This window comes from Oncorhynchus nerka, linkage group LG4, assembly GCF_034236695.1.
Source record: "Oncorhynchus nerka isolate Pitt River linkage group LG4, Oner_Uvic_2.0, whole genome shotgun sequence".
Lineage (NCBI taxonomy): Eukaryota > Metazoa > Chordata > Actinopteri > Salmoniformes > Salmonidae > Oncorhynchus > Oncorhynchus nerka.
Genome location: NC_088399.1, coordinates 71,804,939 through 71,828,174, shown reverse-complemented (window position 1 = coordinate 71,828,174; position 23,236 = coordinate 71,804,939). Strand labels below are relative to the sequence as shown.

At 47.3% G+C, this 23,236-nt stretch overlaps 1 protein-coding gene across 1 annotated transcript in view; it reads left to right on the top strand.

The window, feature by feature from the left end:
• LOC115128545 (receptor-type tyrosine-protein phosphatase U-like) overlaps positions 1-23,236 on the top strand; it is a 285,266-nt gene that overhangs the window by 175,786 nt on the left and 86,244 nt on the right. Inside the window, exons 5-8 of the mRNA XM_065017796.1 lie at positions 2,625-2,740; positions 16,315-16,486; positions 19,708-19,886; positions 20,055-20,169. Coding sequence (XP_064873868.1) covers positions 2,625-2,740; positions 16,315-16,486; positions 19,708-19,886; positions 20,055-20,169 — 582 coding nt within the window. The remainder of the gene's footprint in view (positions 1-2,624; positions 2,741-16,314; positions 16,487-19,707; positions 19,887-20,054; positions 20,170-23,236) is intronic.

Here is a 23,236-nt window from a genome sequence, read left to right as displayed (position 1 = left end):
TTGGCCGGGTGTGGTTCTCAATCAGGGACAGCTGTCTATCGTTGTCTCTGATTGGGAATCATACTTAGGTAGCCTGTTTTGCCACCTTAATTGTGGGTAGTTGTCTTTGTTTAGTGGCCTGTACAGCCCTCGTAAGCTTCACGTTCGTTTGGTTGTTTCTTGTTTTGTTGGCGACATTTTAAATAAAGAGAAAATGTACCCTCACCACGCTGCACCTTGGTCCAGTCATTTCCAAGACTACGTTCGTGACAGAACTACCCACCACAAACGGACCAAGCAGGTGGAAGCAGCGAGGAAGGCGGAGGCAGCGAGTAAAAGGGCCCAGGATTACACAGGGTCACGGCTGGCACGAAAAACCAGGAGGCCACTCCCCAAAAAAAGGTTTTGGGGGGCACACGAGGAGATTGGCTGAGTCAGGTTGGAGACCTGAGCCAACTCCTCATGCTTACCGTAGGGAGCGTGGTACTGGTCAAGCACCGTGTTATGCGGTGGAGCACACAGTGTCTCCAGTGCGCGTTCACAGCCCGGTGCGCTACATTCCAGCTCCCCACATCGGACGGGCTAAAGTAAGCATCCAGCCAGGACAGATGGTGCCGGCTCAGCGCATCTGGCCGCCAGTGTGTCTCTACGGCCCAGGATATCCTGCGCCGGAACTGCGCACTGTCTCCGGTGCATCTGCACAGCCCAGTGCGACCTGTGCCAGCGCCCCGCATTTGCCGGGCGAAAATAACCATCCAGCCAGGATGGGTTGTGCCGGCTCTATGCTCGAGACCTCCAGTGCGCCTCCACGGCCCAGTGTATCCGGTGCCTACTCCAAGAACCAAGTCTCCAGTATTTCTCACAGCCTGGTGAGTCCTGTGCCTGATCCCAGAACCAGGCCTCCTGTATGTCTCCCCAGCCTGGTGAGTCCTGTGCCTGCTCCCAGAACCAGGCCACCTGTATGTCTCCCGAGCCTGGTAAGCCCAGTGGCAGCTCCACGCACCAGGCTGCCCATACGTCTCCTCACTCCAGTGATGATCCATGGCACGAAGCCTCCAGTGATGATCCATGGCCCGAAGCCTCCAGTGATGATCCATGGCACAAAGCCTCCAGTGATGATCCATGGCCCGGAGCCTGCAGTGATGATCCATGGCACGAAGCCTCCAGTGATGATCCATGGCCCGGAGCCTGCAGTGAGTATCCATGGCACGAAGCCTCCAGTGATGATCCATGGCCCGGAGCCTGCAGTGAGGATCCATGGCACGAAGCCTCCAGTATTGATCCATGGTCCGGAGCCTGCAGTGACAGCCTCCAGTGCGGAGCCTCAAGCGACGGTCCCCAGTCCGGAGCCTCCAGCGATGATCCCCAGTCCGGTTCCTGCAGCGAGGGTCTCCAGTCTGGGGCCTGCAACGAGGGTCCCCAGTCCGGGGCCTGCAGCAGTGATGGTCCCCAGTCCGGGTCCTGCAACGAGGGTCCCCAGTCCAGAGGCACCACCAAAGTGGGGGGAGCCAGAGGTGGAGCGGTGTCTGCGTCCCGCACCGGAGCCGCAACCGAAGTAGATGCCCACCCGGACCCTCCCCTATATAGTCAGGTTTTGCGGCCGGAGTCCGCACCTGTCACGCCCTGACCATAGAGAGGCTTTCATTCTCTATTTTGGCTAGGCCAGGGTGTGACTAGGGTGGGCATGCTAGTTTCTTTATTTCTGTGTTTTCGGATTCAATGTTTTTCCCGGGTATGGTTCTCAATCAGGGACAGCTGTCTGTCGTTGTCTCTGATTGGGAATCATACTTAGCCAGCCTGTTTTGCCACCTTAGTTGTGGGTAGTTGTCTTTGTTGTGGCCTGTATAACCCTCGTAAGCATCACATTCATTTGGTTGTTTCTTGTTTTGTTGGTGCCATTTTAAATAAAGAGAAAATGTACGCTCACCACGCTGCACCTTGGTCCGGTCATTTCCAAGACGACGTTCGTGACAATTGCTATGCTCCACAAAGCACACAATACAAGGTACAGCTAGCTAACTCTTTGGAACAGTGAGGCAAGAGAAAAACTAGGATATGGAAACCACAGGAGTCTCACCACGGTCTGTACATTTTTCTTAGAATTTATTCTGTATGATATTTTTCAGTGTACATTTTCTTACAGTCTTTACTAGGGGAGAATTGAGGCCTAAGAATGCAATTGAACTGTTAAGAAGGGATAGAACACAGAATAACGCTGAAGTGATGTGTTGATTGATGTGTTGATAAAGACGTTGAAGTGACTGAAAGGAATAATGTATAGCTGTTCTCATAAGGGTACTGTAAGTGTACTTACAGTATATAAGAGTAATGCTTACAGTTGCACTGCAGGCATTCTAATGTCTGTGACTGGGAGAGAAAGCCTTCTCACATACTATAGAACTTTGAGAGGAGAAACTAAGTTTGGTTGAGCAGCCTGTGTCTTTGTGAAGTCACTGCCCACAGGCATGACTGGGAGAGCTTTGCTGCACTGATGTTCTTGTCCTCTGTGTGTGTGAGACAAGACAGAGAACCCTTCCTACTGGAGGTAAGGATGGAGGAGTGTGTGTGTGTGTGTGTAGTCATATGATAATAAGGAACTGTCAGTGCGTCAGTATCACAGAGGATCTCTCTCTCTCTCTCTACAGACAAGGTTCCCCACTTCTCTCGGCTGGGGGATGTGGAGGTCAATGCAGGGCAGAATGCCACCTTCCAGTGTGTCGCCACGGGCAAAACTACAGAGACAGAACCCTTCCTACTGGAGGTAAGGATGGAGGTGTGTGTGTGTGTGTGTGTGTGTGTGTGTGTGTGTGTGTGTGTGTGTGTGTGTGTGTGTGTGTGTGCTTGCAGGCATTGCCACCTACAAGACACACATAAACGGAGACATTACTGATGGAGAAGAGAGTACAGACAGACTGATGGAGGAGAGAGTACAGACAGACTGATGGAGGAGAGAGTACAGGCAAACTGATGGAGGAGAGAGTACAGACAGACTGATGGATGAGAGAGTACAGACAGACTGATGGAGAAGAGAGTACAGACAGATGGAGGAGAGAGTACAGACAGACTGATGGAGGAGAGAGTACAGACTGATGGAGAAGAGAGTTCAGACAGATGGAGGAGAGAGTACAGACAGACTGATGGAGAAGAGAGTACAGGCTGGTGGAGAAGAGAGTACATACTGATGGAGACGAGACTACAGACAGACTGATGGAGGAGACAGTACAGACTGATGGAGGAGAGAGTACAGACTGATGGAGGAGAGAGTACAGACATATGGAGAAGAGAGTATAGACTGATGGAGGAGAGAGTACAGACTGATGAAGAAAAGAGTATAGACTGATGGAGAAGAGAGTACAGACTGATGGAGAAGAGAGTACAGACTGATGGTGAAGAGAGTACAGACTGGTGGAGGAGAGGGTACAGACAGACTGATGGAGGAGAGGGTACCGACAGACTGATGGAGGAGAGAGTACAGACTGATGGAGAAGAGAGTACAGAGAGACTGATGGAGGAGAGAGTACAGACTGATGGATGAGAGAGTACAGACAGACTGATGGAGGAGAGAGTACAGAGAGACTGATGGAGGAGAGAGTACAGACTGATGGAGATGAGAGTACATACTGATCGAGAAGAGAGTACAGACAGACTGATGGAGGAGAGACTACAAACAGACTGATGGAGGAGACAGTACAGACTGATGGAGAAGAGAGTATAGACTGATGGAGGAGAGAGTACAGACTGATAAGGACGAGAGTACAGACTGATGGAGAAGAGAGTACAGACTTATGGAGAAGAGAGTACAGACTGATGGAGAAGAGAGTGCAGACTGATGAAGGAGAGAGTACAGACTGGTGGAGGAGAGAGTACAGACGTATGGAGGAGAGAGTACAGACGTATGGAGGAGAGAGTACAGATTTATGGAGGAGAGAGTACAGACTGATGTAGGAGAGAGTACCGCCTGATGGAGGAGAGAGTACAGACAGATGGAGGAGAGAGTACAGACAGACTGATGGAGGAGAGAGTACAGACTGATGGAGATGAGAGTACATACTGATCGAGAAGAGAGTACAGACAGACTGATGGAGGAGAGACTACAGACAGACAGATGGAGGAGACAGTACAGACTGATGGAGGAGAGAGTAGAGACTGATGGAGAAGAGAGTATAGACTGATGGAGGAGAGAGTACAGACTGATAAGGAAGAGAGTACAGACTGATGGAGAAGAGAGTACAGACTGATGGAGAAGAGAGTGCAGACTGATGGAGGAGAGGGTACAGACAGACTGATGGATGAGAGAGTACAGACAGACTGATGGATGAGAGAGTACAGACAGACTGATGGAGGAGAGAGTACAGACTGATGGAGATGAGAGTACATACTGATGGAGGAGAGAGTACAGACAGATGGAGGAGAGAGTACAGACAGACTGATGGAGGAGAGAGTACAGACTGATGGAGATGAGAGTACATACTGATGGAGGAGAGAGTACAGACAGACTGATGGAGGAGAGACTACAGACAGACTGATGGAGGAGACAGTACAGACAGACTGATGGAGAAGATAGTATGTACAGACTGATGGAGAAGAGAGTATAGACTGATGGAGGAGAGAGTACAGACGTATGGAGGAGAGAGTACAGATGTATGGAGGAGAGAGTACAGACTGATGTAGGAGAGAGTACCGACTGATGGAGGAGAGAGTACAGACAGACTGATGGAGGAGAGAGTACAGACTGATGGAGGAGAGAGTTCAGACAGATGGAGGAGAGAGTACAGACAGACTGATGGAGGAGAGAGTACAGACAGACTGATGGAGGAGAGAGTACAGACAGACTGATGGAGAAGATAGTACGTACAGACTGATGGAGGAGAGAGTACAGACAGACTGATGGAGAAGAGAGTACAGAGAGACTGATGGAGGAGAGAGTACAGACTGATGGATGAGAGAGTATAGACAGACTGATGGAGGAGAGAGTACAGAGAGACTGATGGAGGAGAGAGTACAGACTGATGGAGATGAGAGTACATACTGATCGAGAAGAGAGTACAGACAGACTGATGGAGGAGAGACTACAGACAGACTGATGGAGAAGACAGTACAGACTGATGGAGGAGAGAGTACAGACTGATGGAGAAGAGAGTATAGACTGATGGAGGAGAGAGTACAGACTGATAAGGAAGAGAGTACAGACTGATGGAGAAGAGAGTACAGACTTATGGAGAAGAGAGTACAGACTGATGGAGAAGAGAGTGCAGACTGATGGAGGAGAGAGTACAGACTGGTGGAAGAGAGAGTACAGACGTATGGAGGAGAGAGTACAGACGTATGGAGGAGAGAGTACAGATGTATGGAGGAGAGAGTACAGACTGATGTAGGAGAGAGTACCGACTGATGGAGGAGAGAGTACAGACAGACTGATGGAGGAGAGAGTACAGACTGATGGAGGAGAGAGTTCAGACAGATGGAGGAGAGAGTACAGACAGACTGATGGAGGAGAGAGTACAGACTGATGGAGATGAGAGTACATACTGATCGAGAAGAGAGTACAGACAGACTGATGGAGGAGAGACTACAGACAGACAGATGGAGGAGACAGTACAGACTGATGGAGGAGAGAGTAGAGACTGATGGAGAAGAGAGTATAGACTGATGGAGGAGAGAGTACAGACCGATAAGGAAGAGAGTACAGACTGATGGAGAAGAGAGTATAGACTGATGGAGAAGAGAGTACAGACTGATGGAGAAGAGAGTGCAGACTGATGGAGGAGAGGGTACAGACAGACTGATGGATGAGAGAGTACAGACAGACTGATGGAGGAGAGAGTACAGACTGATGGAGATGAGAGTACATACTGATCGAGAAGAGAGTACAGACAGACTGATGGAGGAGAGACTACAGACAGACAGATGGAGGAGACAGTACAGACTGATGGAGGAGAGGGTAGAGACTGATGGAGAAGAGAGTATAGACTGATGGAGGAGAGAGTACAGACTGATAAGGAAGAGAGTACAGACTGATGGAGAAGAGAGTACAGACTGATGGAGAAGAGAGTGCAGACTGATGGAGGAGAGGGTACAGACAGACTGATGGATGAGAGAGTACAGAAAGACTGATGGATGAGAGAGTACAGACAGACTGATGGAGGAGAGAGTACAGACTGATTGAGATGAGAGTACATACTGATGGAGGAGAGAGTACAGACAGATGGAGGAGAGAGTACAGACAGACTGATGGAGGAGAGAGTACAGACTGATGGAGATGAGAGTACATACTGATGGAGGAGAGAGTACAGACAGACTGATGGAGGAGAGACTACATACAGACTGATGGAGGAGACAGTACAGACAGACTGATGGAGAAGATAGTATGTACAGACTGATGGAGAAGAGAGTATAGACTGATGGAGGATAGAGTACAGACGTATGGAGGAGAGAGTACAGATGTATAGAGGAGAGAGTACAGACTGATGTAGGAGAGAGTACCGACTGATGGAGGAGAGAGTACAGACAGACTGATGGAGGAGAGAGTACAGACTGATGGAGCAGAGAGTTCAGACAGATGGAGGAGAGAGTACAGACAGACTGATGGAGGAGAGAGTACAGACAGACTGATGGAGGAGAGAGTACAGACAGACTGATGGAGAAGATAGTACGTACAGACTGATGGAGGAGAGAGTACAGACAGACTGATGGAGAAGAGAGTACAGAGAGACTGATGGAGGAGAGAGTACAGACTGATGGATGAGAGAGTACAGACAGACTGATGGAGGAGAGAGTACAGAGAGACTGATGGAGGAGAGAGTACAGACTGATGGAGATGAGAGTACATACTGATCGAGAAGAGAGTACAGACAGACTGATGGAGGAGAGACTACAGACAGACTGATGGAGGAGACAGTACAGACTGATGGAGGAGAGAGTACAGACTGATGGAGAAGAGAGTATAGACTGATGGAGGAGAGAGTACAGACTGATAAGGAAGAGAGTACAGACTGATGGAGAAGAGAGTACAGACTTATGGAGAAGAGAGTACAGACTGATGGAGAAGAGAGTGCAGACTGATGGAGGAGAGAGTACAGACTGGTGGAGGAGAGAGTACAGACGTATGGAGGAGAGAGTACAGACGTATGGAGGAGAGAGTACAGATGTATGTAGGAGAGAGTACCGACTGATGGAGGAGAGAGTACAGACAGACTGATGGAGGAGAGAGTACAGACTGATGGAGGAGAGAGTTCAGACAGATGGAGGAGAGAGTACAGACAGACTGATGGAGGAGAGAGTACAGACTGATGGAGATGAGAGTACGTACTGATCGAGAAGAGAGTACAGACAGACTGATGGAGGAGAGACTACAGACAGACAGATGGAGGAGACAGTACAGACTGATGGAGGAGAGCGTAGAGACTGATGGAGAAGAGAGTATAGACTGATGGAGGAGAGAGTACAGACTGATAAGGAAGAGAGTACAGACTGATGGAGAAGAGAGTATAGACTGATGGAGAAGAGAGTACAGACTGATGGAGAAGAGAGTGCAGACTGATGGAGGAGAGGGTACAGACAGACTGATGGATGAGAGAGTACAGACAGACTGATGGATGAGAGAGTACAGACAGACTGATGGAGGAGAGAGTACAGACTGATGGAGATGAGAGTACATACTGATGGAGGAGAGAGTACAGACAGATGGAGGAGAGAGTACAGACAGACTGATGGAGGAGAGAGTACAGACTGATGGAGATGAGAGTACATACTGATGGAGGAGAGAGTACAGACAGACTGATGGAGGAGAGATTACAGACAGACTGATGGAGGAGACAGTACAGACTGATGGAGGAGAGAGTACAGACTGATGGAGAAGAGAGTATCGTCTGATGGAGGAGAGAGTACAGACTGATAAGGAAGAGAGTACAGACTGATGGAGAAGAGAGTACAGACTGATGGAGAAGAGAGTACAGACTGATGGAGGAGAGGGTACAGACAGACTGATGGAGGAGAGAGTACAGACAGACTGATGGAGGAGAGAGTACAGACAGACTGATGGAGAAGATAGTATGTACAGACTGATGGAGAAGAGAGTATAGACTGATGGAGGAGAGAGTACAGACTGATGAAGGAGAGATAACAGACAGACTGATTGAGGAGAGAGTACAGACTGATGACGGAGAGAGTACAGACATACTGATGGAGAAGAGAATACAGACTGATGGAGGAGAGAGTACAGACATACTGATGTAGAAGAGAGTACAGACTGATGGAGAAGAGAGTACAGACAGACTGATGGAGGAGAGAGTACAGACGTATGGAGGAGAGAGTACAGATGTATGGAGGAGAGAGTACAGACTGATGTAGGAGAGAGTACCGACTGATGGAGGAGAGAGTACAGACAGACTGATGGAGGAGAGAGTACAGACTGATGGAGGAGAGAGTTCAGACAGATGGAGGAGAGAGTACAGACAGACTGATGGAGGAGAGAGTACAGACAGACTGATGGAGGAGAGAGTACAGACAAACTGATGGAGAAGATAGTACGTACAGACTGATGGAGGAGAGAGTACAGACAGACTGGTGGAGGAGAGAGTACAGACTGATGGAGATGAGAGTACATACTGATCGAGAAGAGAGTACAGACAGACTGATGGAGGAGAGACTACAGACAGACTGATGGAGGAGACAGTACAGACTGATGGAGGAGAGAGTACAGACTGATGGAGAAGAGAGTATAGACTGATGGAGGAGAGAGTACAGACTGATAAGGAAGAGAGTACAGACTGATGGAGAAGAGAGTACAGACTTATGGAGAAGAGAGTACAGACTGATGGAGAAGAGAGTGCAGACTGATGGAGGAGAGAGTACGGACTGGTGGAGGAGAGAGTACAGACGTATGGAGGAGAGAGTACAGACGTATGGAGGAGAGAGTACAGACTGATGTAGGAGAGAGTACCGACTGATGGAGGAGAGAGTACAGACAGACTGATGGAGGAGAGAGTACAGACTGATGGAGGAGAGAGTTCAGACAGATAGAGGAGAGAGTACAGACAGACTGATGGAGGAGAGAGTACAGACTGATGGAGATGAGAGTACATACTGATCGAGAAGAGAGTACAGACAGACTGATGGAGGAGAGACTACAGACAGATGGAGGAGACAGTACAGACTGATGGAGGAGAGAGTAGAGACTGATGGAGAAGAGAGTATAGACTGATGGAGGAGAGAGTACAGACTGATAAGGAAGAGAGTACAGACTGATGGAGAAGAGAGTACAGACTGATGGAGAAGAGAGTGCAGACTGATGGAGGAGAGGGTACAGACAGACTGATGGATGAGAGAGTACAGACAGACTGATGGATGAGAGAGTACAGACAGACTGATGGAGGAGAGAGTACAGACTGATGGAGATGAGAGTACATACTGATGGAGGAGAGAGTACAGACAGATGGAGGAGAGAGTACAGACAGACTGATGGAGGAGAGAGTACAGACTGATGGAGATGAGAGTACACACTGATGGAGGAGAGAGTACAGACAGACTGATGGAGGAGAGACTAGAGACAGACTGATGGAGGAGACAGTACAGACTGATGGAGGAGAGAGTACAGACTGATGGAGAAGAGAGTATCGTCTGATGGAGGAGAGAGTACAGACTGATAAGGAAGAGAGTACAGACTGATGGAGAAGAGAGTACAGACTGATGGAGAAGAGAGTACAGACTGATGGAGGAGAGGGTACAGACTGATGGAGGAGAGGGTACAGACAGACTGATGGAGAAGATAGTATGTACAGACTGATGGAGAAGAGAGTATAGACTGATGGAGGAGAGAGTACAGACTGATGAAGGAGAGATAACAGACAGACTCATTGAGGAGAGAGTACAGACTGATGGAGGAGAGAGTACAGACATACTGATGTAGAAGAGAGTACAGACTGATGGAGAAGAGAGTACAGACAGACTGATGGAGGAGAGAGTACAGACGTATTGAGGAGAGAGTACAGATGTATGGAGGAGAGAGTACAGACTGATGTAGGAGAGAGTACCGACTGATGGAGGAGAGAGTACAGACAGACTGATGGAGGAGAGAGTACAGACTGATGGAGGAGAGAGTTCAGACAGATGGAGGAGAGAGTACAGACAGACTGATGGAGGAGAGAGTACAGACAGACTGATGGAGGAGAGAGTACAGACTGATGGAGGAGAGAGTTCAGACAGATGGAGGAGAGAGTACAGACAGACTGATGGAGAAGAGAGTACAGACAGACTGATGGAGGAGAGAGTACAGACTGATGGAGATGAGAGTACATACTGATCGAGAAGAGAGTACAGACAGACTGATGGAGGAGACAGTACAGACTGATGGAGGAGAGAGTACAGACTGATGGAGAAGAGAGTATAGACTGATGGAGGAGAGAGTACAGACTGATAAGGAAGAGAGTACAGACTGATGGAGAAGAGAGTACAGACTTATGGAAAAGAGAGTACAGACTGATGGAGAAGAGAGTGCAGACTGATGGAGAAGAGAGTGCAGACTGATGGAGGAGAGGGTACAGACAGACTGATGGAGGAGAGAGTACAGACAGACTGATGGAGGAGAGAGCACAGACTGATGGATGAGAGAGTACAGACAGACTGATGGAGATGAGAGAACAGACTGATGGAGAAGAGAGTTCAGACAGATGGAGGAGAGAGTACAGACAGACTGATGGAGGAGAGAGTACAGACTGATGGAGATGAGAGTACATACTGATGGAGGAGAGAGTACAGACAGACTGATGGAGGAGAGACTACAGACAGACTGATGGAGGAGACAGTACAGACTGATGGAGGAGAGAGTACAGACAGACTGATGGAGGAGAGAGTACAGACAGACTGATGGAGAAGAGAGTATAGACTGATGGAGGAGAGAGTACAGACTGATGAAGGAGAGATAACAGACAGACTGATTGAGGAGAGCGTACAGACTGATGACGGAGAGAGTACAGACATATTGATGTAGAAGAGAGTACAGACTGATGGAGAAGAGAGTACAGACAGACTGATGGAGGAGAGAGTACAGACAGACTGATGGAGGAGAGAGTACAGACTGATGGAGGAGAGAGTACAGACTGATAGAGGAGAGAGTACAGACTGATGGAGGAGAGGGTACAGACAGATGGAGGAGAGATAACAGACTGATGACGGAGAGAGTACAGACATAATGATGTTGAAGAGAGTACAGACTGATGGAGGAGAGAGTACAGACATACTGATGTAGAAGAGAGTACAGACTGATGGAGGAGAGAGTACAGACATACTGATGTAGAAGAGAGTACAGCCTGATGGAGAAGAGAGTACAGACAGACTGACGGAGGAGAGAGTACAGACTGATGGAGGAGAGAGTACAGACTGATAGAGGAGAGAGTACAGACTGATGGAGGAGAGGGTACAGACAGATGGAGGAGAGAGTACAGACTGATGGAAGAGAGAGTACAGACTGATGGAGGAGAGAGTACAGACTGATGGAGGAGAGAGTACAGACTGATAGAGGAGAGAGTACAGACTGATGGAGGAGAGGGTACAGACAGATGGAGGAGAGAGTACAGACTGATGGAAGAGAGAGTACAGACTGATGGAGGAGAGAGTACAGACTGATGGAGAAGAGAGTACAGACTGATGGAAGAGAGAGTACAGACTGATGGGGAAGAGAGTACAGACTGATGGAGGAGAGAGTACACACTGATGGGGAAGAGAGTACAGACAGACTGATGGAGGAGAGAGTATAGACAGACTGATGGAGGAGAGAGTACAGACAGACTGATGGAGGAGAGAGTACAGACTGATGGAGGAGAGAGTACAGACTGATGGAGAAGAGAGTACAGACAGACTGATGGAGGAGAGATTACAGACTGATGGAGAAGAGAGTACAGACAGACTGATGGAGGAGAGAGTACAGACAGACTGATGGAGGAGAGAGTACAGACAGACTGATGGAGGAGAGAGTACAGACAGACTGATGGAGGAGAGAGTACAGACTGATGGAGGAGAGAGTACAGACAGACTGATGGAGGAGAGATTACAGACTGATGGAGAAGAGAGTACATACAGACTGATGGAGAAGAGAGTACAGACAGTGACTTAGAAGAGAGTATAGACTGACTGATGCTTTCCTTCGGGCTTAAATATGGAATCCTCATCAGGGAAAACAGCCACTCTCCGACCCATGGCTGTTGTTATAGTTTTGTTGACGAAGCAGAGAGGGGAGTGTTGCTTAGTGTGGTAAAAAAAATGCGTTCCATATGCTGATGCTCTATCAAGCGCACAATGTTGTTTACTGTTACTTTGTTGTTGGAATATTGCAAACAGACTTGGCAGTTTCACCATTGAGGATTCTAGATGTATAAATGCATAGAAGTGTGTTGTTCTTTCTATGAGGTCTGATATATACTTCAGTGAATTAAAGATAGACCCAGCAGTATGACATCATCAAACACAGAGGGCCGGGTCCCTGCATACAGACTACTGTTTGTGTGGCCTTTTGGTTTGCTAGTTGGTAGTTACTCATATTCCTTCATGACATAATCTCTCAAAATGGTTTACATTTCTGCTGCATGAATTTGAGCTAATATCAGTTAACTGGAACCTGGGTCTGAAAGCCTCCACTCTCTCTCTCTGCATCGTTGAAGCTAAGTGCCTTCGAAAAGATCGATGAGGAAAGAAGGACGGCAGGAGGGAAGACGACGCATTCCTCCATTTTCTTTCCGTCTTCTCTCCTCCTCTCTTTCCATCTCCTCTCCTCCTCTCTTTCCGTCTCCTCTCCTCCTCTCTTTCCGTCTCCTCTCCTCCTCTCTCTCCGTCTCCTCTCCTCCTCTCTTTCCGTCTCCTCTCCTCCTCTCTTTCCGTCTCCTCTCCTCCTCTCTTTCCGTCTCCTCTCCTCCTCTCTTTCCGTCTTCTCTCCTCCTCTCTTTCCGTCTTCTCTCCTCCTCTCTTTCCGTCTCCTCTCCTCCTCTCTTTCCGTCTCCTCTCCTCCTCTCTTTCCGTCTCCTCTCCTCATCTCTTTCCGTCTCCTCTCCTCCTCTCTTTCCGTCTCCTCCCCTCCTCTCTTTCCGTCTCCTCTCCTCCTCTCTTTCCGTCTCCTCTCCTCCTCTCTTTCCGTCTCCTCTCCTCATCTCTTTCCGTCTCCTCTCCTCCTCTCTTTCCGTCTCCTCTCCTCCTCTCTTTCCGTCTCCTCTCCTCCTCTCTTTCCGTCTCCTCTCCTCTTTCCGTCTCCTCTCATCCTCTCTTTCCGTCTCCTCTCCTCCTCTCTCTCCGTCTCCTCTCCTCCTCTGTTTCTGTCTTCTGTATTGAAGTATTTTGTATCCAAAGCCTGTCCTCTTTCAAGAGTTCAACAAACACATACAGTCTCACATGCACAACCAGGCCCACACACACACACACTGTTTGGGGTGGTGTCAGATACACATATTTCACTTTTGCATGTAAAAACAATCACCACTGCTGCACATGTTGCCACTGTTTAAATTACAAAAAGTTATTTTTTTAGAACGAGCAGCGCTCATACGTGCGTTGGTGACACAAGCACAGGGAAAAGGCAACAAGCAGATTGCCGGTAGCCAGAGCACCAGATCCATGAGAAGGTTTTATCTGGTGTACCGCTATGTCCTACGACCGTTGATGGGTCATGAATATTTATTTACAAGTTCATCGCAATTTGCTCTTTCGCGCTATCTGTTTAGTACCTGATGGAGAAGACCCAGAAGACCTGTGCAATTCAGCACCCCAGGGTGGTCCATTTACTTTGTTCTGTGAAAATCATGTGATGAAATCCTGCAATTTCAATGCTGCTGTCTTCCCCAATAGCAAGCAATGTAGTAGCTGGCAATACAATCCATACAATCCAATACAAGCCCCTAACGCCCTAATGGATGGGCCGCCCTGGTTGAAGTGCCGCCCTGGTTGAAGTGCATCTCTTCTACAAGGATACATGACAGTATTAACACCTATATTTGATTGAACACGTTTTACACAATACACATACGGTGAACTGAGCTATAGTCTCCCAGTTGAAACCAGATTCCAACGTTTGCTCTGACTCTCTACTCATGAAGGTTAGAACAGATTGGTAACAGCAGGGAGGAACAATATGTTTCCTCAACCCGTTATTGTCTTCTGTTAATGTATTAGCTGTGTACTGTTCCAATCTTAACTCCACGTTTCTCTGTTTTTCTCCCCTCAACTCTGTAATTGTGTGTGTGTGTGTGTGTGTGCGTGCGTGCGTGCGTGCGTGCGTGCGTGTGTGTGTGTGTGTGTGTGTGTGTGTGTGTGTGTGTGTGCGCATGCGCGTGTTTCTCTCTTATTCTCATTAACAGTAATTGCTACTTTCTGTTTGATCTCCTCTGCTGTGAGGGGAATCTCTGTAGACGTACTGAGTGTTTTCTCCTCACTCATGTGTGTGTTTAAATAGTCCAAACAAATTGTTTGCGTAAGAATTATTATTCAATTCCTCTATATTGCCTTCTTTTGTCTTTCTATCAGAGAGTTTTGCTTGTTCTGTTTCTGATTCTGTTTAGATCTTTAGACAACGTCAACATTTGTTTGTGTTCAGTTGGAAATCCTGAATTAATGAATGATTTACCACAAACTCATTATGGTGTGATATGGGGCTTAGGGGAAGAGAGGGGGAGAGATGGAAGACAAACAGGTTTAATACTGATGTTTTCATTTGTATGACAATCTGTAGGATTGTCTGTTTGTTTTGACTGAATGAATGTACATTGAGATGTGATGGGGCTGTGGCTGATAGCTGAAGAACCCCCCCCCCCCTCCCTAAAACCCTATTATACTTTTCACAACCACTAACATTGTCACTGAGGCAATAATCTATACATTTATGCTATATTACTCGCATAAGCAGTTTCATACTTTTGAGCAAATGTCCGCTCTCCCCAGGCACTTACTGGTGAAAAGCATGAAGAGAAATGGGCTAGTTGATATAACATCCTGGAAACATTATTCTGAGAGCGGAGCAGCATATAGCCTCCTGCACCTGGAAAAACTTCACGCTTTGAGTGTGTGTGTGTGTGTGTGACAGGCAACACGTTGTCATTTCCTGTTCCCCTCGTTAATCCGAGCACTCTTCTGCCTCGAGCATATTAGTACGGGTTGTCTGCGTGTGTGCGTGTATGGATGTGTGTGACAGCTCTGTCAGGAGCCCGGCATGCAACCTCCCCATGCCAAGATGTTAGCTATGACATATATCATGTATTTATTATCTCCACCTCCCATGGTACCCTCATCTGTCCCTCATCGTCTCCCTGTCTCTCTCCTTCCTTCCCACTCACAATCCCATTATGGAGAGCTATATCTCATGGCCACACATACAGTAACAGTTCAAAGTTAGGACACACCTACTCATTCCAGGGATTTACTTTATTTGTACTAGTTTTTTACGTCGTAGAATAATTGTGAAGACATCAAAACTATAAAATAAGACATATGGAATCATGTAGTAACCAAAAAAGTGTTAAACAAATCAAAATATATTTCATATTTGAGATTCTTCAAATAGCCACCTTTTACCTTGATGACAGTTTTAAACAATATTTGCGTTCTCTCAACCAGCTTCATGAGGTAGTCACCTGGAATGCATTTAACAGGTGTGCCTTGTTAAAAGTTAATTTGTGAAATATCTTTCCTTCTTAATGTGTTTGAGCCAATCAGTTTTGTTTTGTTTTGACAAGGTAGGTGTGGTATACAGAAGATAGCCCTATTTGGTAAATGACCAAGTCCATATTATGGCAAGAACAGCTCAAATAAGCATAGAGAAACAACAGTCAATCATTACTTTAAGATCTGACATTACTTTAAGACATGAAGGTCAGTCCACACACACACACACACACACACACACACACACACACACACACACACACACACACACACACACACACACACACACACACACACACTCTACCTCCTTCCCCACCCAATCACTTCTAACAGTTTTCCTCATGATGAGACACGCACACAAGCACTGGCACACTTAGTCAATCACACGGGACACACACACACACACACACATAAACACACATGTTAAAATGCACACACACATAGGATATATGAAACTGGCTCTCATGAAGACTGCCACAGGAAAGGAAGACCCAGAGTTACCTCAGCTGCAGAGGATAAGTTAGGGTAACCTGACTCTCTCTCTCTATGTGACTGTGTGTTTTGAGTGTTTTCATGGGCAGTGACAGAGGTGGTGTCTACACAGGTAAAGATGATCACCTGTGTATGGGTCAGTTAGCGTGACTCTCTCCCTCCCTGCCTCCCCTCCCTTCTCCTCCCTCTCTCTCTCTCTGTCTGCAGCGTCGTAACGGTGTGGTTGTGGCGGCATCCTCTATCCAGCGTCTGAGCCACAAGCGTCTGATGGCCACCTTCCAAGTGGAGGCTGAGAGAGGGGAGCAGGACCTGTATCGCTGCATCACAGAGTCCCCACGCGGAGCTGCCGTGTCCAACTTCGCCGAGCTCATTGTCAGAGGTATAGTACGGCCAGTCCGTATAGTCATGTTTATGCAGTGTGTACAGCATAGCATCGTAAATATGTGTCCGGTACACAGTGGAAACATGTCTAGCAATTGACGATGTTACGTCGTATAATGTGTCTTTGTTTACACACACACACACACACACACACATACACACACACACACACAAGGCACGTTTGTCCTGTAGCACACTGCACCACACACCACCTCCCCTAAGACACCACTAACCGACCATGACACCTAGCTACCATTCTGGGATATCTTAATGCCCTCCTCCATATGTCCTACCTCCGTCCCCACCCAACAACTTCCAACAGCTTCTCCTTATGTTCGACATGCACACAAGCACTGGCTCACTTAGTCAATCACACGGACACACACACACACATAAACACACGTTAAAACACATAGGAAATGTGTTCTGAACAAGCAAAATCTTCTCTGTTCTACGTTCTATTGTGGAAACACGTGGAAACATTCTTTCACCTATGTACATACAGTGGGGCAAAAAAGTATTTAGTCAGCCACCAATTGTGCAAGTTCTCCCACTTAAAAAGACGAAAGAGGCCTGTAATTTTCATCATAGTTACACTTCAACTATGACAGACAAAATGAGTAAAACAAATCCAGAAAATCACATTGTAGGATTTTTAATGAATGAATTTGCAAATGATGGTGGAAAATAAGTATTTGGTCAATAACAAAAGTTTATCTCAATACTTTGTTATATACCCTTTGTTGGCAATGACAGAGGTCAAACGTTTTCTGTAAGTCTTCACAAGGTTTTCACACACTGTTGCTGGTATATTGGCCCATTCCTCCATGCAGATCTCCTCTAGAGCAGTGATGTTTTGGGGCTGTTGTCGGGCAACACGGACTTTCAACTCCCTCCAAAGATTTTCTATGGGGTTGAGATCTGGAGACTGGCTAGGCCACTCCAGGACCTTGAAATGCTTCTTACGATGCCACTCCTTCGTTGCCCAGGCGGTGTGTTTGGGATCATTGTCATGCTGAAAGACCCAGCCACAGTTCATCTTCAATGCCCTTGCTGATGGAAGGAGGTTCACTCAAAACCTCACGATACATGGCCCCATTCATTCTTTCCTTTACACGGATCAGTCGTCCTGGTCCCTTTGCAGAAAAACAGCCCCAAAGCATGATGTTTCCACCCCCATGCTTCACAGTAGGTATGGTGTTCTTTGGATGCAACTCAGCATTCTTTGTCCTCCAAACACGACGAGTTGAGTTTTTACCAAAAAGTTATATTTTGGTTTCATCTGACCATATGACATTCTCCCAATCTTCTTCTGGATCATCCAAATGCTCTCTAGCAAACTTCAGACGGGCCTGGACATGTACTGGCTTAAGCAGGGGGACACGTCTGGCACTGCAGGATTTGAGTCCCTGGCGGCGTAGTGTGTTACTGATGGTAGGCTTTGTTACTTTGGTCCCAACTCTCTGCAGGTCATTCACTAGGTCCCCCCGTGTGGTTCTGGGATTTTTGCTCACCGTTCTTGTGATCATTTTGACCCCACAGGGTGAGATCTTGCGTGGAGCCCCAGATCGAGGGAGATTATCAGTGGTCTTGTATGTCTTCCATTTCCTAATAATTGCTCCCACAGTTGATTTCTTCAAACCAAGCTGCTTACCTATTGTAGATTCAGTCTTCCCAGCCTGGTGCAGGTCTACAATGTTGTTTCTGGTGTCCTTTGACAGCTCTTTGGTCTTGGCCATAGTGGAGTTTGGAGTGTGACTGTTTTAGGTTGTGGACAGGTGTCTTTTATACTGATAACAAGTTCAAACAGGTGCCATTAATACAGGTAACGAGTGGAGGACAGAGGAGCCTCTTAAAGAAGAAGTTACAGGTCTGTGAGAGCCAGACATCTTGCTTGTTTGTAGGTGACCAAATACTTATTTTCCACCATAATTTGCAAATAAATTCATAAAAAATCCTACAATGTCATTTTCTGGATTTGTTTTTCTCATTTTGTCTGTCATAGTTGAAGTGTACCTATGATGAAAATTACAGTTCTCTCATCTTTTTAAGTGGGAGAACTTGCACAATTGGTGGCTGACTAAATACTTTTTTGCCCCACTGTATGTTGTGTACTCTGTGTAAACAGTGTTTTACAAAGGACATGTTGCTGTAATGTGTGTGTCTCTTTGTCTAACGTTGAAAGGACATGCAGAATTGCACACGCAATCACTCACGCAGATAATTCACGTTCATTATGGTGAAAATTGAACATTCCCTTCCCTTCAAGTGCCTCTCAGAAATCACAATCTTAACAAGCAGAAAAAAATCTAGGGAAATTCTAAACAAGAAAAGCATGAAACATGCCTTGTTTTTTCTTTGCGAGAGAAGAGAGTTGTTGCTTCTTCTGTGGAAATGCTTTGTGGAAATGTATTTTTTTGGCATACAACTATGGAACGCTGGATATCTCTGTTCATTTGACAACGACTGATGATGTTTTTATAATTAGCCGGATCACATAGATTTGTTTTTATATTGTTGAGGATAGAAAGGAGGAGTTGATAGACGGTAGACAGGTCTACTAAACCACTGTCTCAGTTATTTTGTTAACCAGCAGCATACCACCCTGCAAACCACTGCAGGCTTGCTTCTGAAGCTAAGCAGCGTTGGTCCTGGTCAGTTCCTGGATGGGAGACCAGATGCTGCTGGAAGTGGTGTTGGAGGGCCAGTAGGAGGCACTCTTTCCTCTGATCTAAAACAATATCCCAATGCCCCAGGGCAGTGATTGGGCACTGCCCTGTGTAGGGTGCCATCTTTCGGATGGGACGTTAAACGGGTGTCCTGACTCTCTGAGGTCATTAAAGATCCCATGGCACTTATCGTAAGAATAGGGGTGTTAACCCCGGTGTCCTGGCTAAATTCCCAATCTGTCCATCAAACCATCACGGTCACCTAATAATCCGCCGTTTACAATTGGCTCATTCATCCCCCTCCTCTCCCCTGTAACTATTCTCCAGGTTGTTGCTGCAAATGAGAACGTGTTCTCAGTCAACTTACCTGGTAAAATAATGGATAAATTAAAAAAAGTGTTCACTTCGTCAAGGACTGTATATGTCAATATTGTGTAAAAGGCCTTTTGTTTTAACCTCCACTATGCCCCTGCATGCACTCACTTAGTCATTCAAAAGTCCTCTGTATAACACTGTACTCTGGCCTCTCCCCCTTCCTTCACCCTGGCAGTGCCCCCCACCCCCATCGCTCCCCCCCAGCTGCTCCGGGCTGGCCCCACCTACCTGATCATTCAACTCAACACCAACTCCATCGTGGGGGATGGCCCTGTTATCCGTCGTGAGATCGAGTACCGGGCCAGCCAATCACCATGGTCGGAGACACACGGTGTGGGCTCGCTCACGTATAAGGTTTGTGTCTGTCTGCTCGTGTGTGTACGCATATAGGTTCATTTGCCTTTCAGCATTCTTTACAGGCTCTTAAAAACAGTTATTAAAGAACCCTGAATTACTTTGCCGTTACAGTCAAAAAAAACATTAACGTTGAATAAACACTTTCCTACTCTGTTCTATTGTAAGGTGTGGCATCTGGAGCCGGACACAGAGTACCGTATCAGTGTTTTACTGACCCGACCAGGGGAGGGAGGCACAGGGGCGCCTGGACCTCCCCTGGTCAGCAGGACCAAGTGCGCAGGTGAGCTAGGGGGACTGAATGGGTCTAAACCCAAACCTAGCTTCTGTTCTACTCTAGTCTACTCTTATCTATACCATTCCTTCAACTTTGTTTATCGCTTCAGGAACGGCATTGAGAGATCACATATAATAACATGCTCCATAACCTCAGGGCAACAAAATTCAAACATATACTCTAATGGTGTGCTGTCCACCGGTTGAGAGGATGTGTGTGTGGATTATAGTGCTCAGTGGCTGATATATACGTAGGTACCTCTTTAGAAGCCGGTGTGTATGCATGGATAGGTACACTTAAATGATGTGTGTTGATTTAATTATATAGAAGAGTGAAGGTTCTGCAACCTTCTCACAGCCACTACACTCCCCCTCACGTACACACACCACACACACACACTTATCTGTACTTACCCTCCCCAGCGCTCAGCGCTCATCTTTATGAAACAGCTCCCTGTAGATGTGTCAAGTAGACCGACATGACGTCGTGTCATCTATCATAGTCTCTGATCCTTCCTGTCACGAGGCCCCAGCCGCCCACCTCCTGTCTGCTCCCCATGCCCAGATCTGAGCCTCAATCTCAGGGGAGAGAGCAGAGAGAGCCCCTGTGACACTACACTCTCTAGATCAGGGGTGTCAAGTCTAATTTAACTAATTTAGTGTTCGGACTTCAACAAGGTCTGGAGGGCGCAATGAATATTGGTTATATTGCCTTGCCAAAGAAAATTGCCCAAATTTGTCCTCTATCCATTGTATTTATTATTTGGAATTTGTAATACTCCCTGATTGTCTAGTGATTTTTAGTGAGCAGGACAGTGGAGAACATCACCACCTTCCGGAGACACCTGAAACCCCACCTCTTTAAGGAATACCTAGGATAGGATAAAGTAATCCCTCTCACCCCCCCTCCCCTTAAAATATTTGGATGCACTACTGTTCCACTGGATGTCATAAGGTGAATGCACCAATTTGTAAGTCGCTCTGGATAAGAGCGTCTGCTAAATGACTTAAATGTAAATGTTAAATGAGAAAATATGAATATAGGCCCATTTTCATTTCAACACTGTTGGTTTTAGTCATTTTAAAGTATATTTAGTTTGTTTCCCCATCTGTGGGTTGGATTGGATCCCCGCGTGGGTTGGATTGGATCCCCGCGTGGGCTGGATTGGATCCCCGCGTGGGCTGGATTGGATCCCCGCGTGGGCTGGATTGGATCCCCGCGTGGGCTGGATTGGATCCCCCCCGTGGGCTGGATTGGATCCCCGTGTGGGCTGGATTGGATCCTCCCCGTGGGCTGGATTGGATCCCCGTGTGGGCTGGATTGGATCCCCGCGTGGGCTGGATTGGATCCCCGCGTGGGCTGGATTGGATCCCCGCGTGGGCTGGATTGGATCCCCCCCGTGGGCTGGATTGGATCCCCGCGTGGGCTGGATTGGATCCCCCCCGTGGGCTGGATTGGATCCCCGCGTGGGCTGGATTGGATCCCCGCTGTAGATCAATCTGTCTCATATCCCCTCTTCCTGTCCAGCTCAGAAAGTTTTGGGCTAGAAGCAGCCCTTGCCTATAAAACACATTCATCTGGTGCTATTTTATATTCTTTTTTTTATGCAGCTACGTCCCCAGAGAGAAGACTTTTCATGAACCCCTCTCCAGTTTTAACTGATGTAGTATAGGGATGGGGATTGGAAATGATTTCACTATTTGAATAGCATTATGATTTTTGGTCGGGTATCCAGCTATTCAAAACACGTGTTTTCTTTTACTTACCTTTTTAACCTGAGCAATGCTGTGACATGTCGTCAGTTTACCTCACTCATTGCAGGAGAACAAATAAGAGTGCTAAATCTCTGGCCACTTCAATTATCACTCTGTGGTCTATTGGGGAGGCACATTGGGCAAACTGAAAACATGGGCTGATTTATCTTCTGATATGACGCGACTAGACCGTTCCCACCCTCCATCTCTCCCCTCTGAGGCGTAGACGTGTATTACGCAGCTTCTGCCTATAAACGTCAGAGGCTTTAACCTCTCTTAACCCATGACAGTGACTCAATGATTGGTCCAACTGGCACTAACAGACCTCTCCCCCATCCCTCCTTTCTCTCTCTCCTGAGGCTGGGATTGTGTCTGTAACAGCATGTGACCTGTAGGTCGGAGGACAGCCAGGCTAATTGTGTTCATAGCAACAGTTGACCCCTGGTGAGAAGGTGTCCTCTCTTTTAGCTCACTGACACCATGGTTTAAGACAAGAGGAGGAGAGGAGAAGAGCTGGAGCCAGCAGAGCCCAGAGTGGGCTGACAGCCAGTTTGACATAACCCTCCACCCCATCCGACCCTCCGTACACCCTCCTCTCTCTCCCGCCCCTGGCTTGTCCCTTTGATTAGTCTCATCAACGTGAGTCTGTGGGCCTGGACGTCTGTTGGCTGCTGTGGGGTTGGTTTGGGCTGCAGGGTGGCGTGCTGCTGGACAGACAGACAGAGACAGGGAGGGCAGCCTGGGTGGGTGGTAGATTGATTAATATAATGATGAGCTATGCTTTCATATAGCACCTTCCCTAATGGGGCTCTAGTCTGCATAGGGTGCATCCCAAATGTCATATAGTGCACTACTTTTGACCAGGACCCATGAGGAAGTAGTGCACTATTAGAGGGAATAAGTTGCCAGACACAACCCTATCTTTAGCGGCCTCTGTGGCTGCGGTCTGGCAGGCATGATATGATCCTGTTGGACAATATCGTGGCAGGGACACGAGGATTCGTCACCCCAGTCTCACACATGCCATCAGTAATTAGCTAGTTCTATATCACATCATCTCAGCTCATAGGGCATTGTCTTTGGTCCTGGAGCTGAGCAGTCTGTACTCTGTAAGAATGAAGGTATGAGTGAAATTATATTTTAAAAAATGTGTTGTTGTTGTACATCGCTCCCTCCTCCTCTCTTCTCTATCTCTCCAGGGTGTTTAATTTTTTTTTAACAGTTTCCTGTGGTGAGTTTGGAATGTAAACATCGGAACTAACCGTCTCTCTTTCTCCATATCTTTCTATTTTTCTTCATCACTCCATCTCACACTGTCA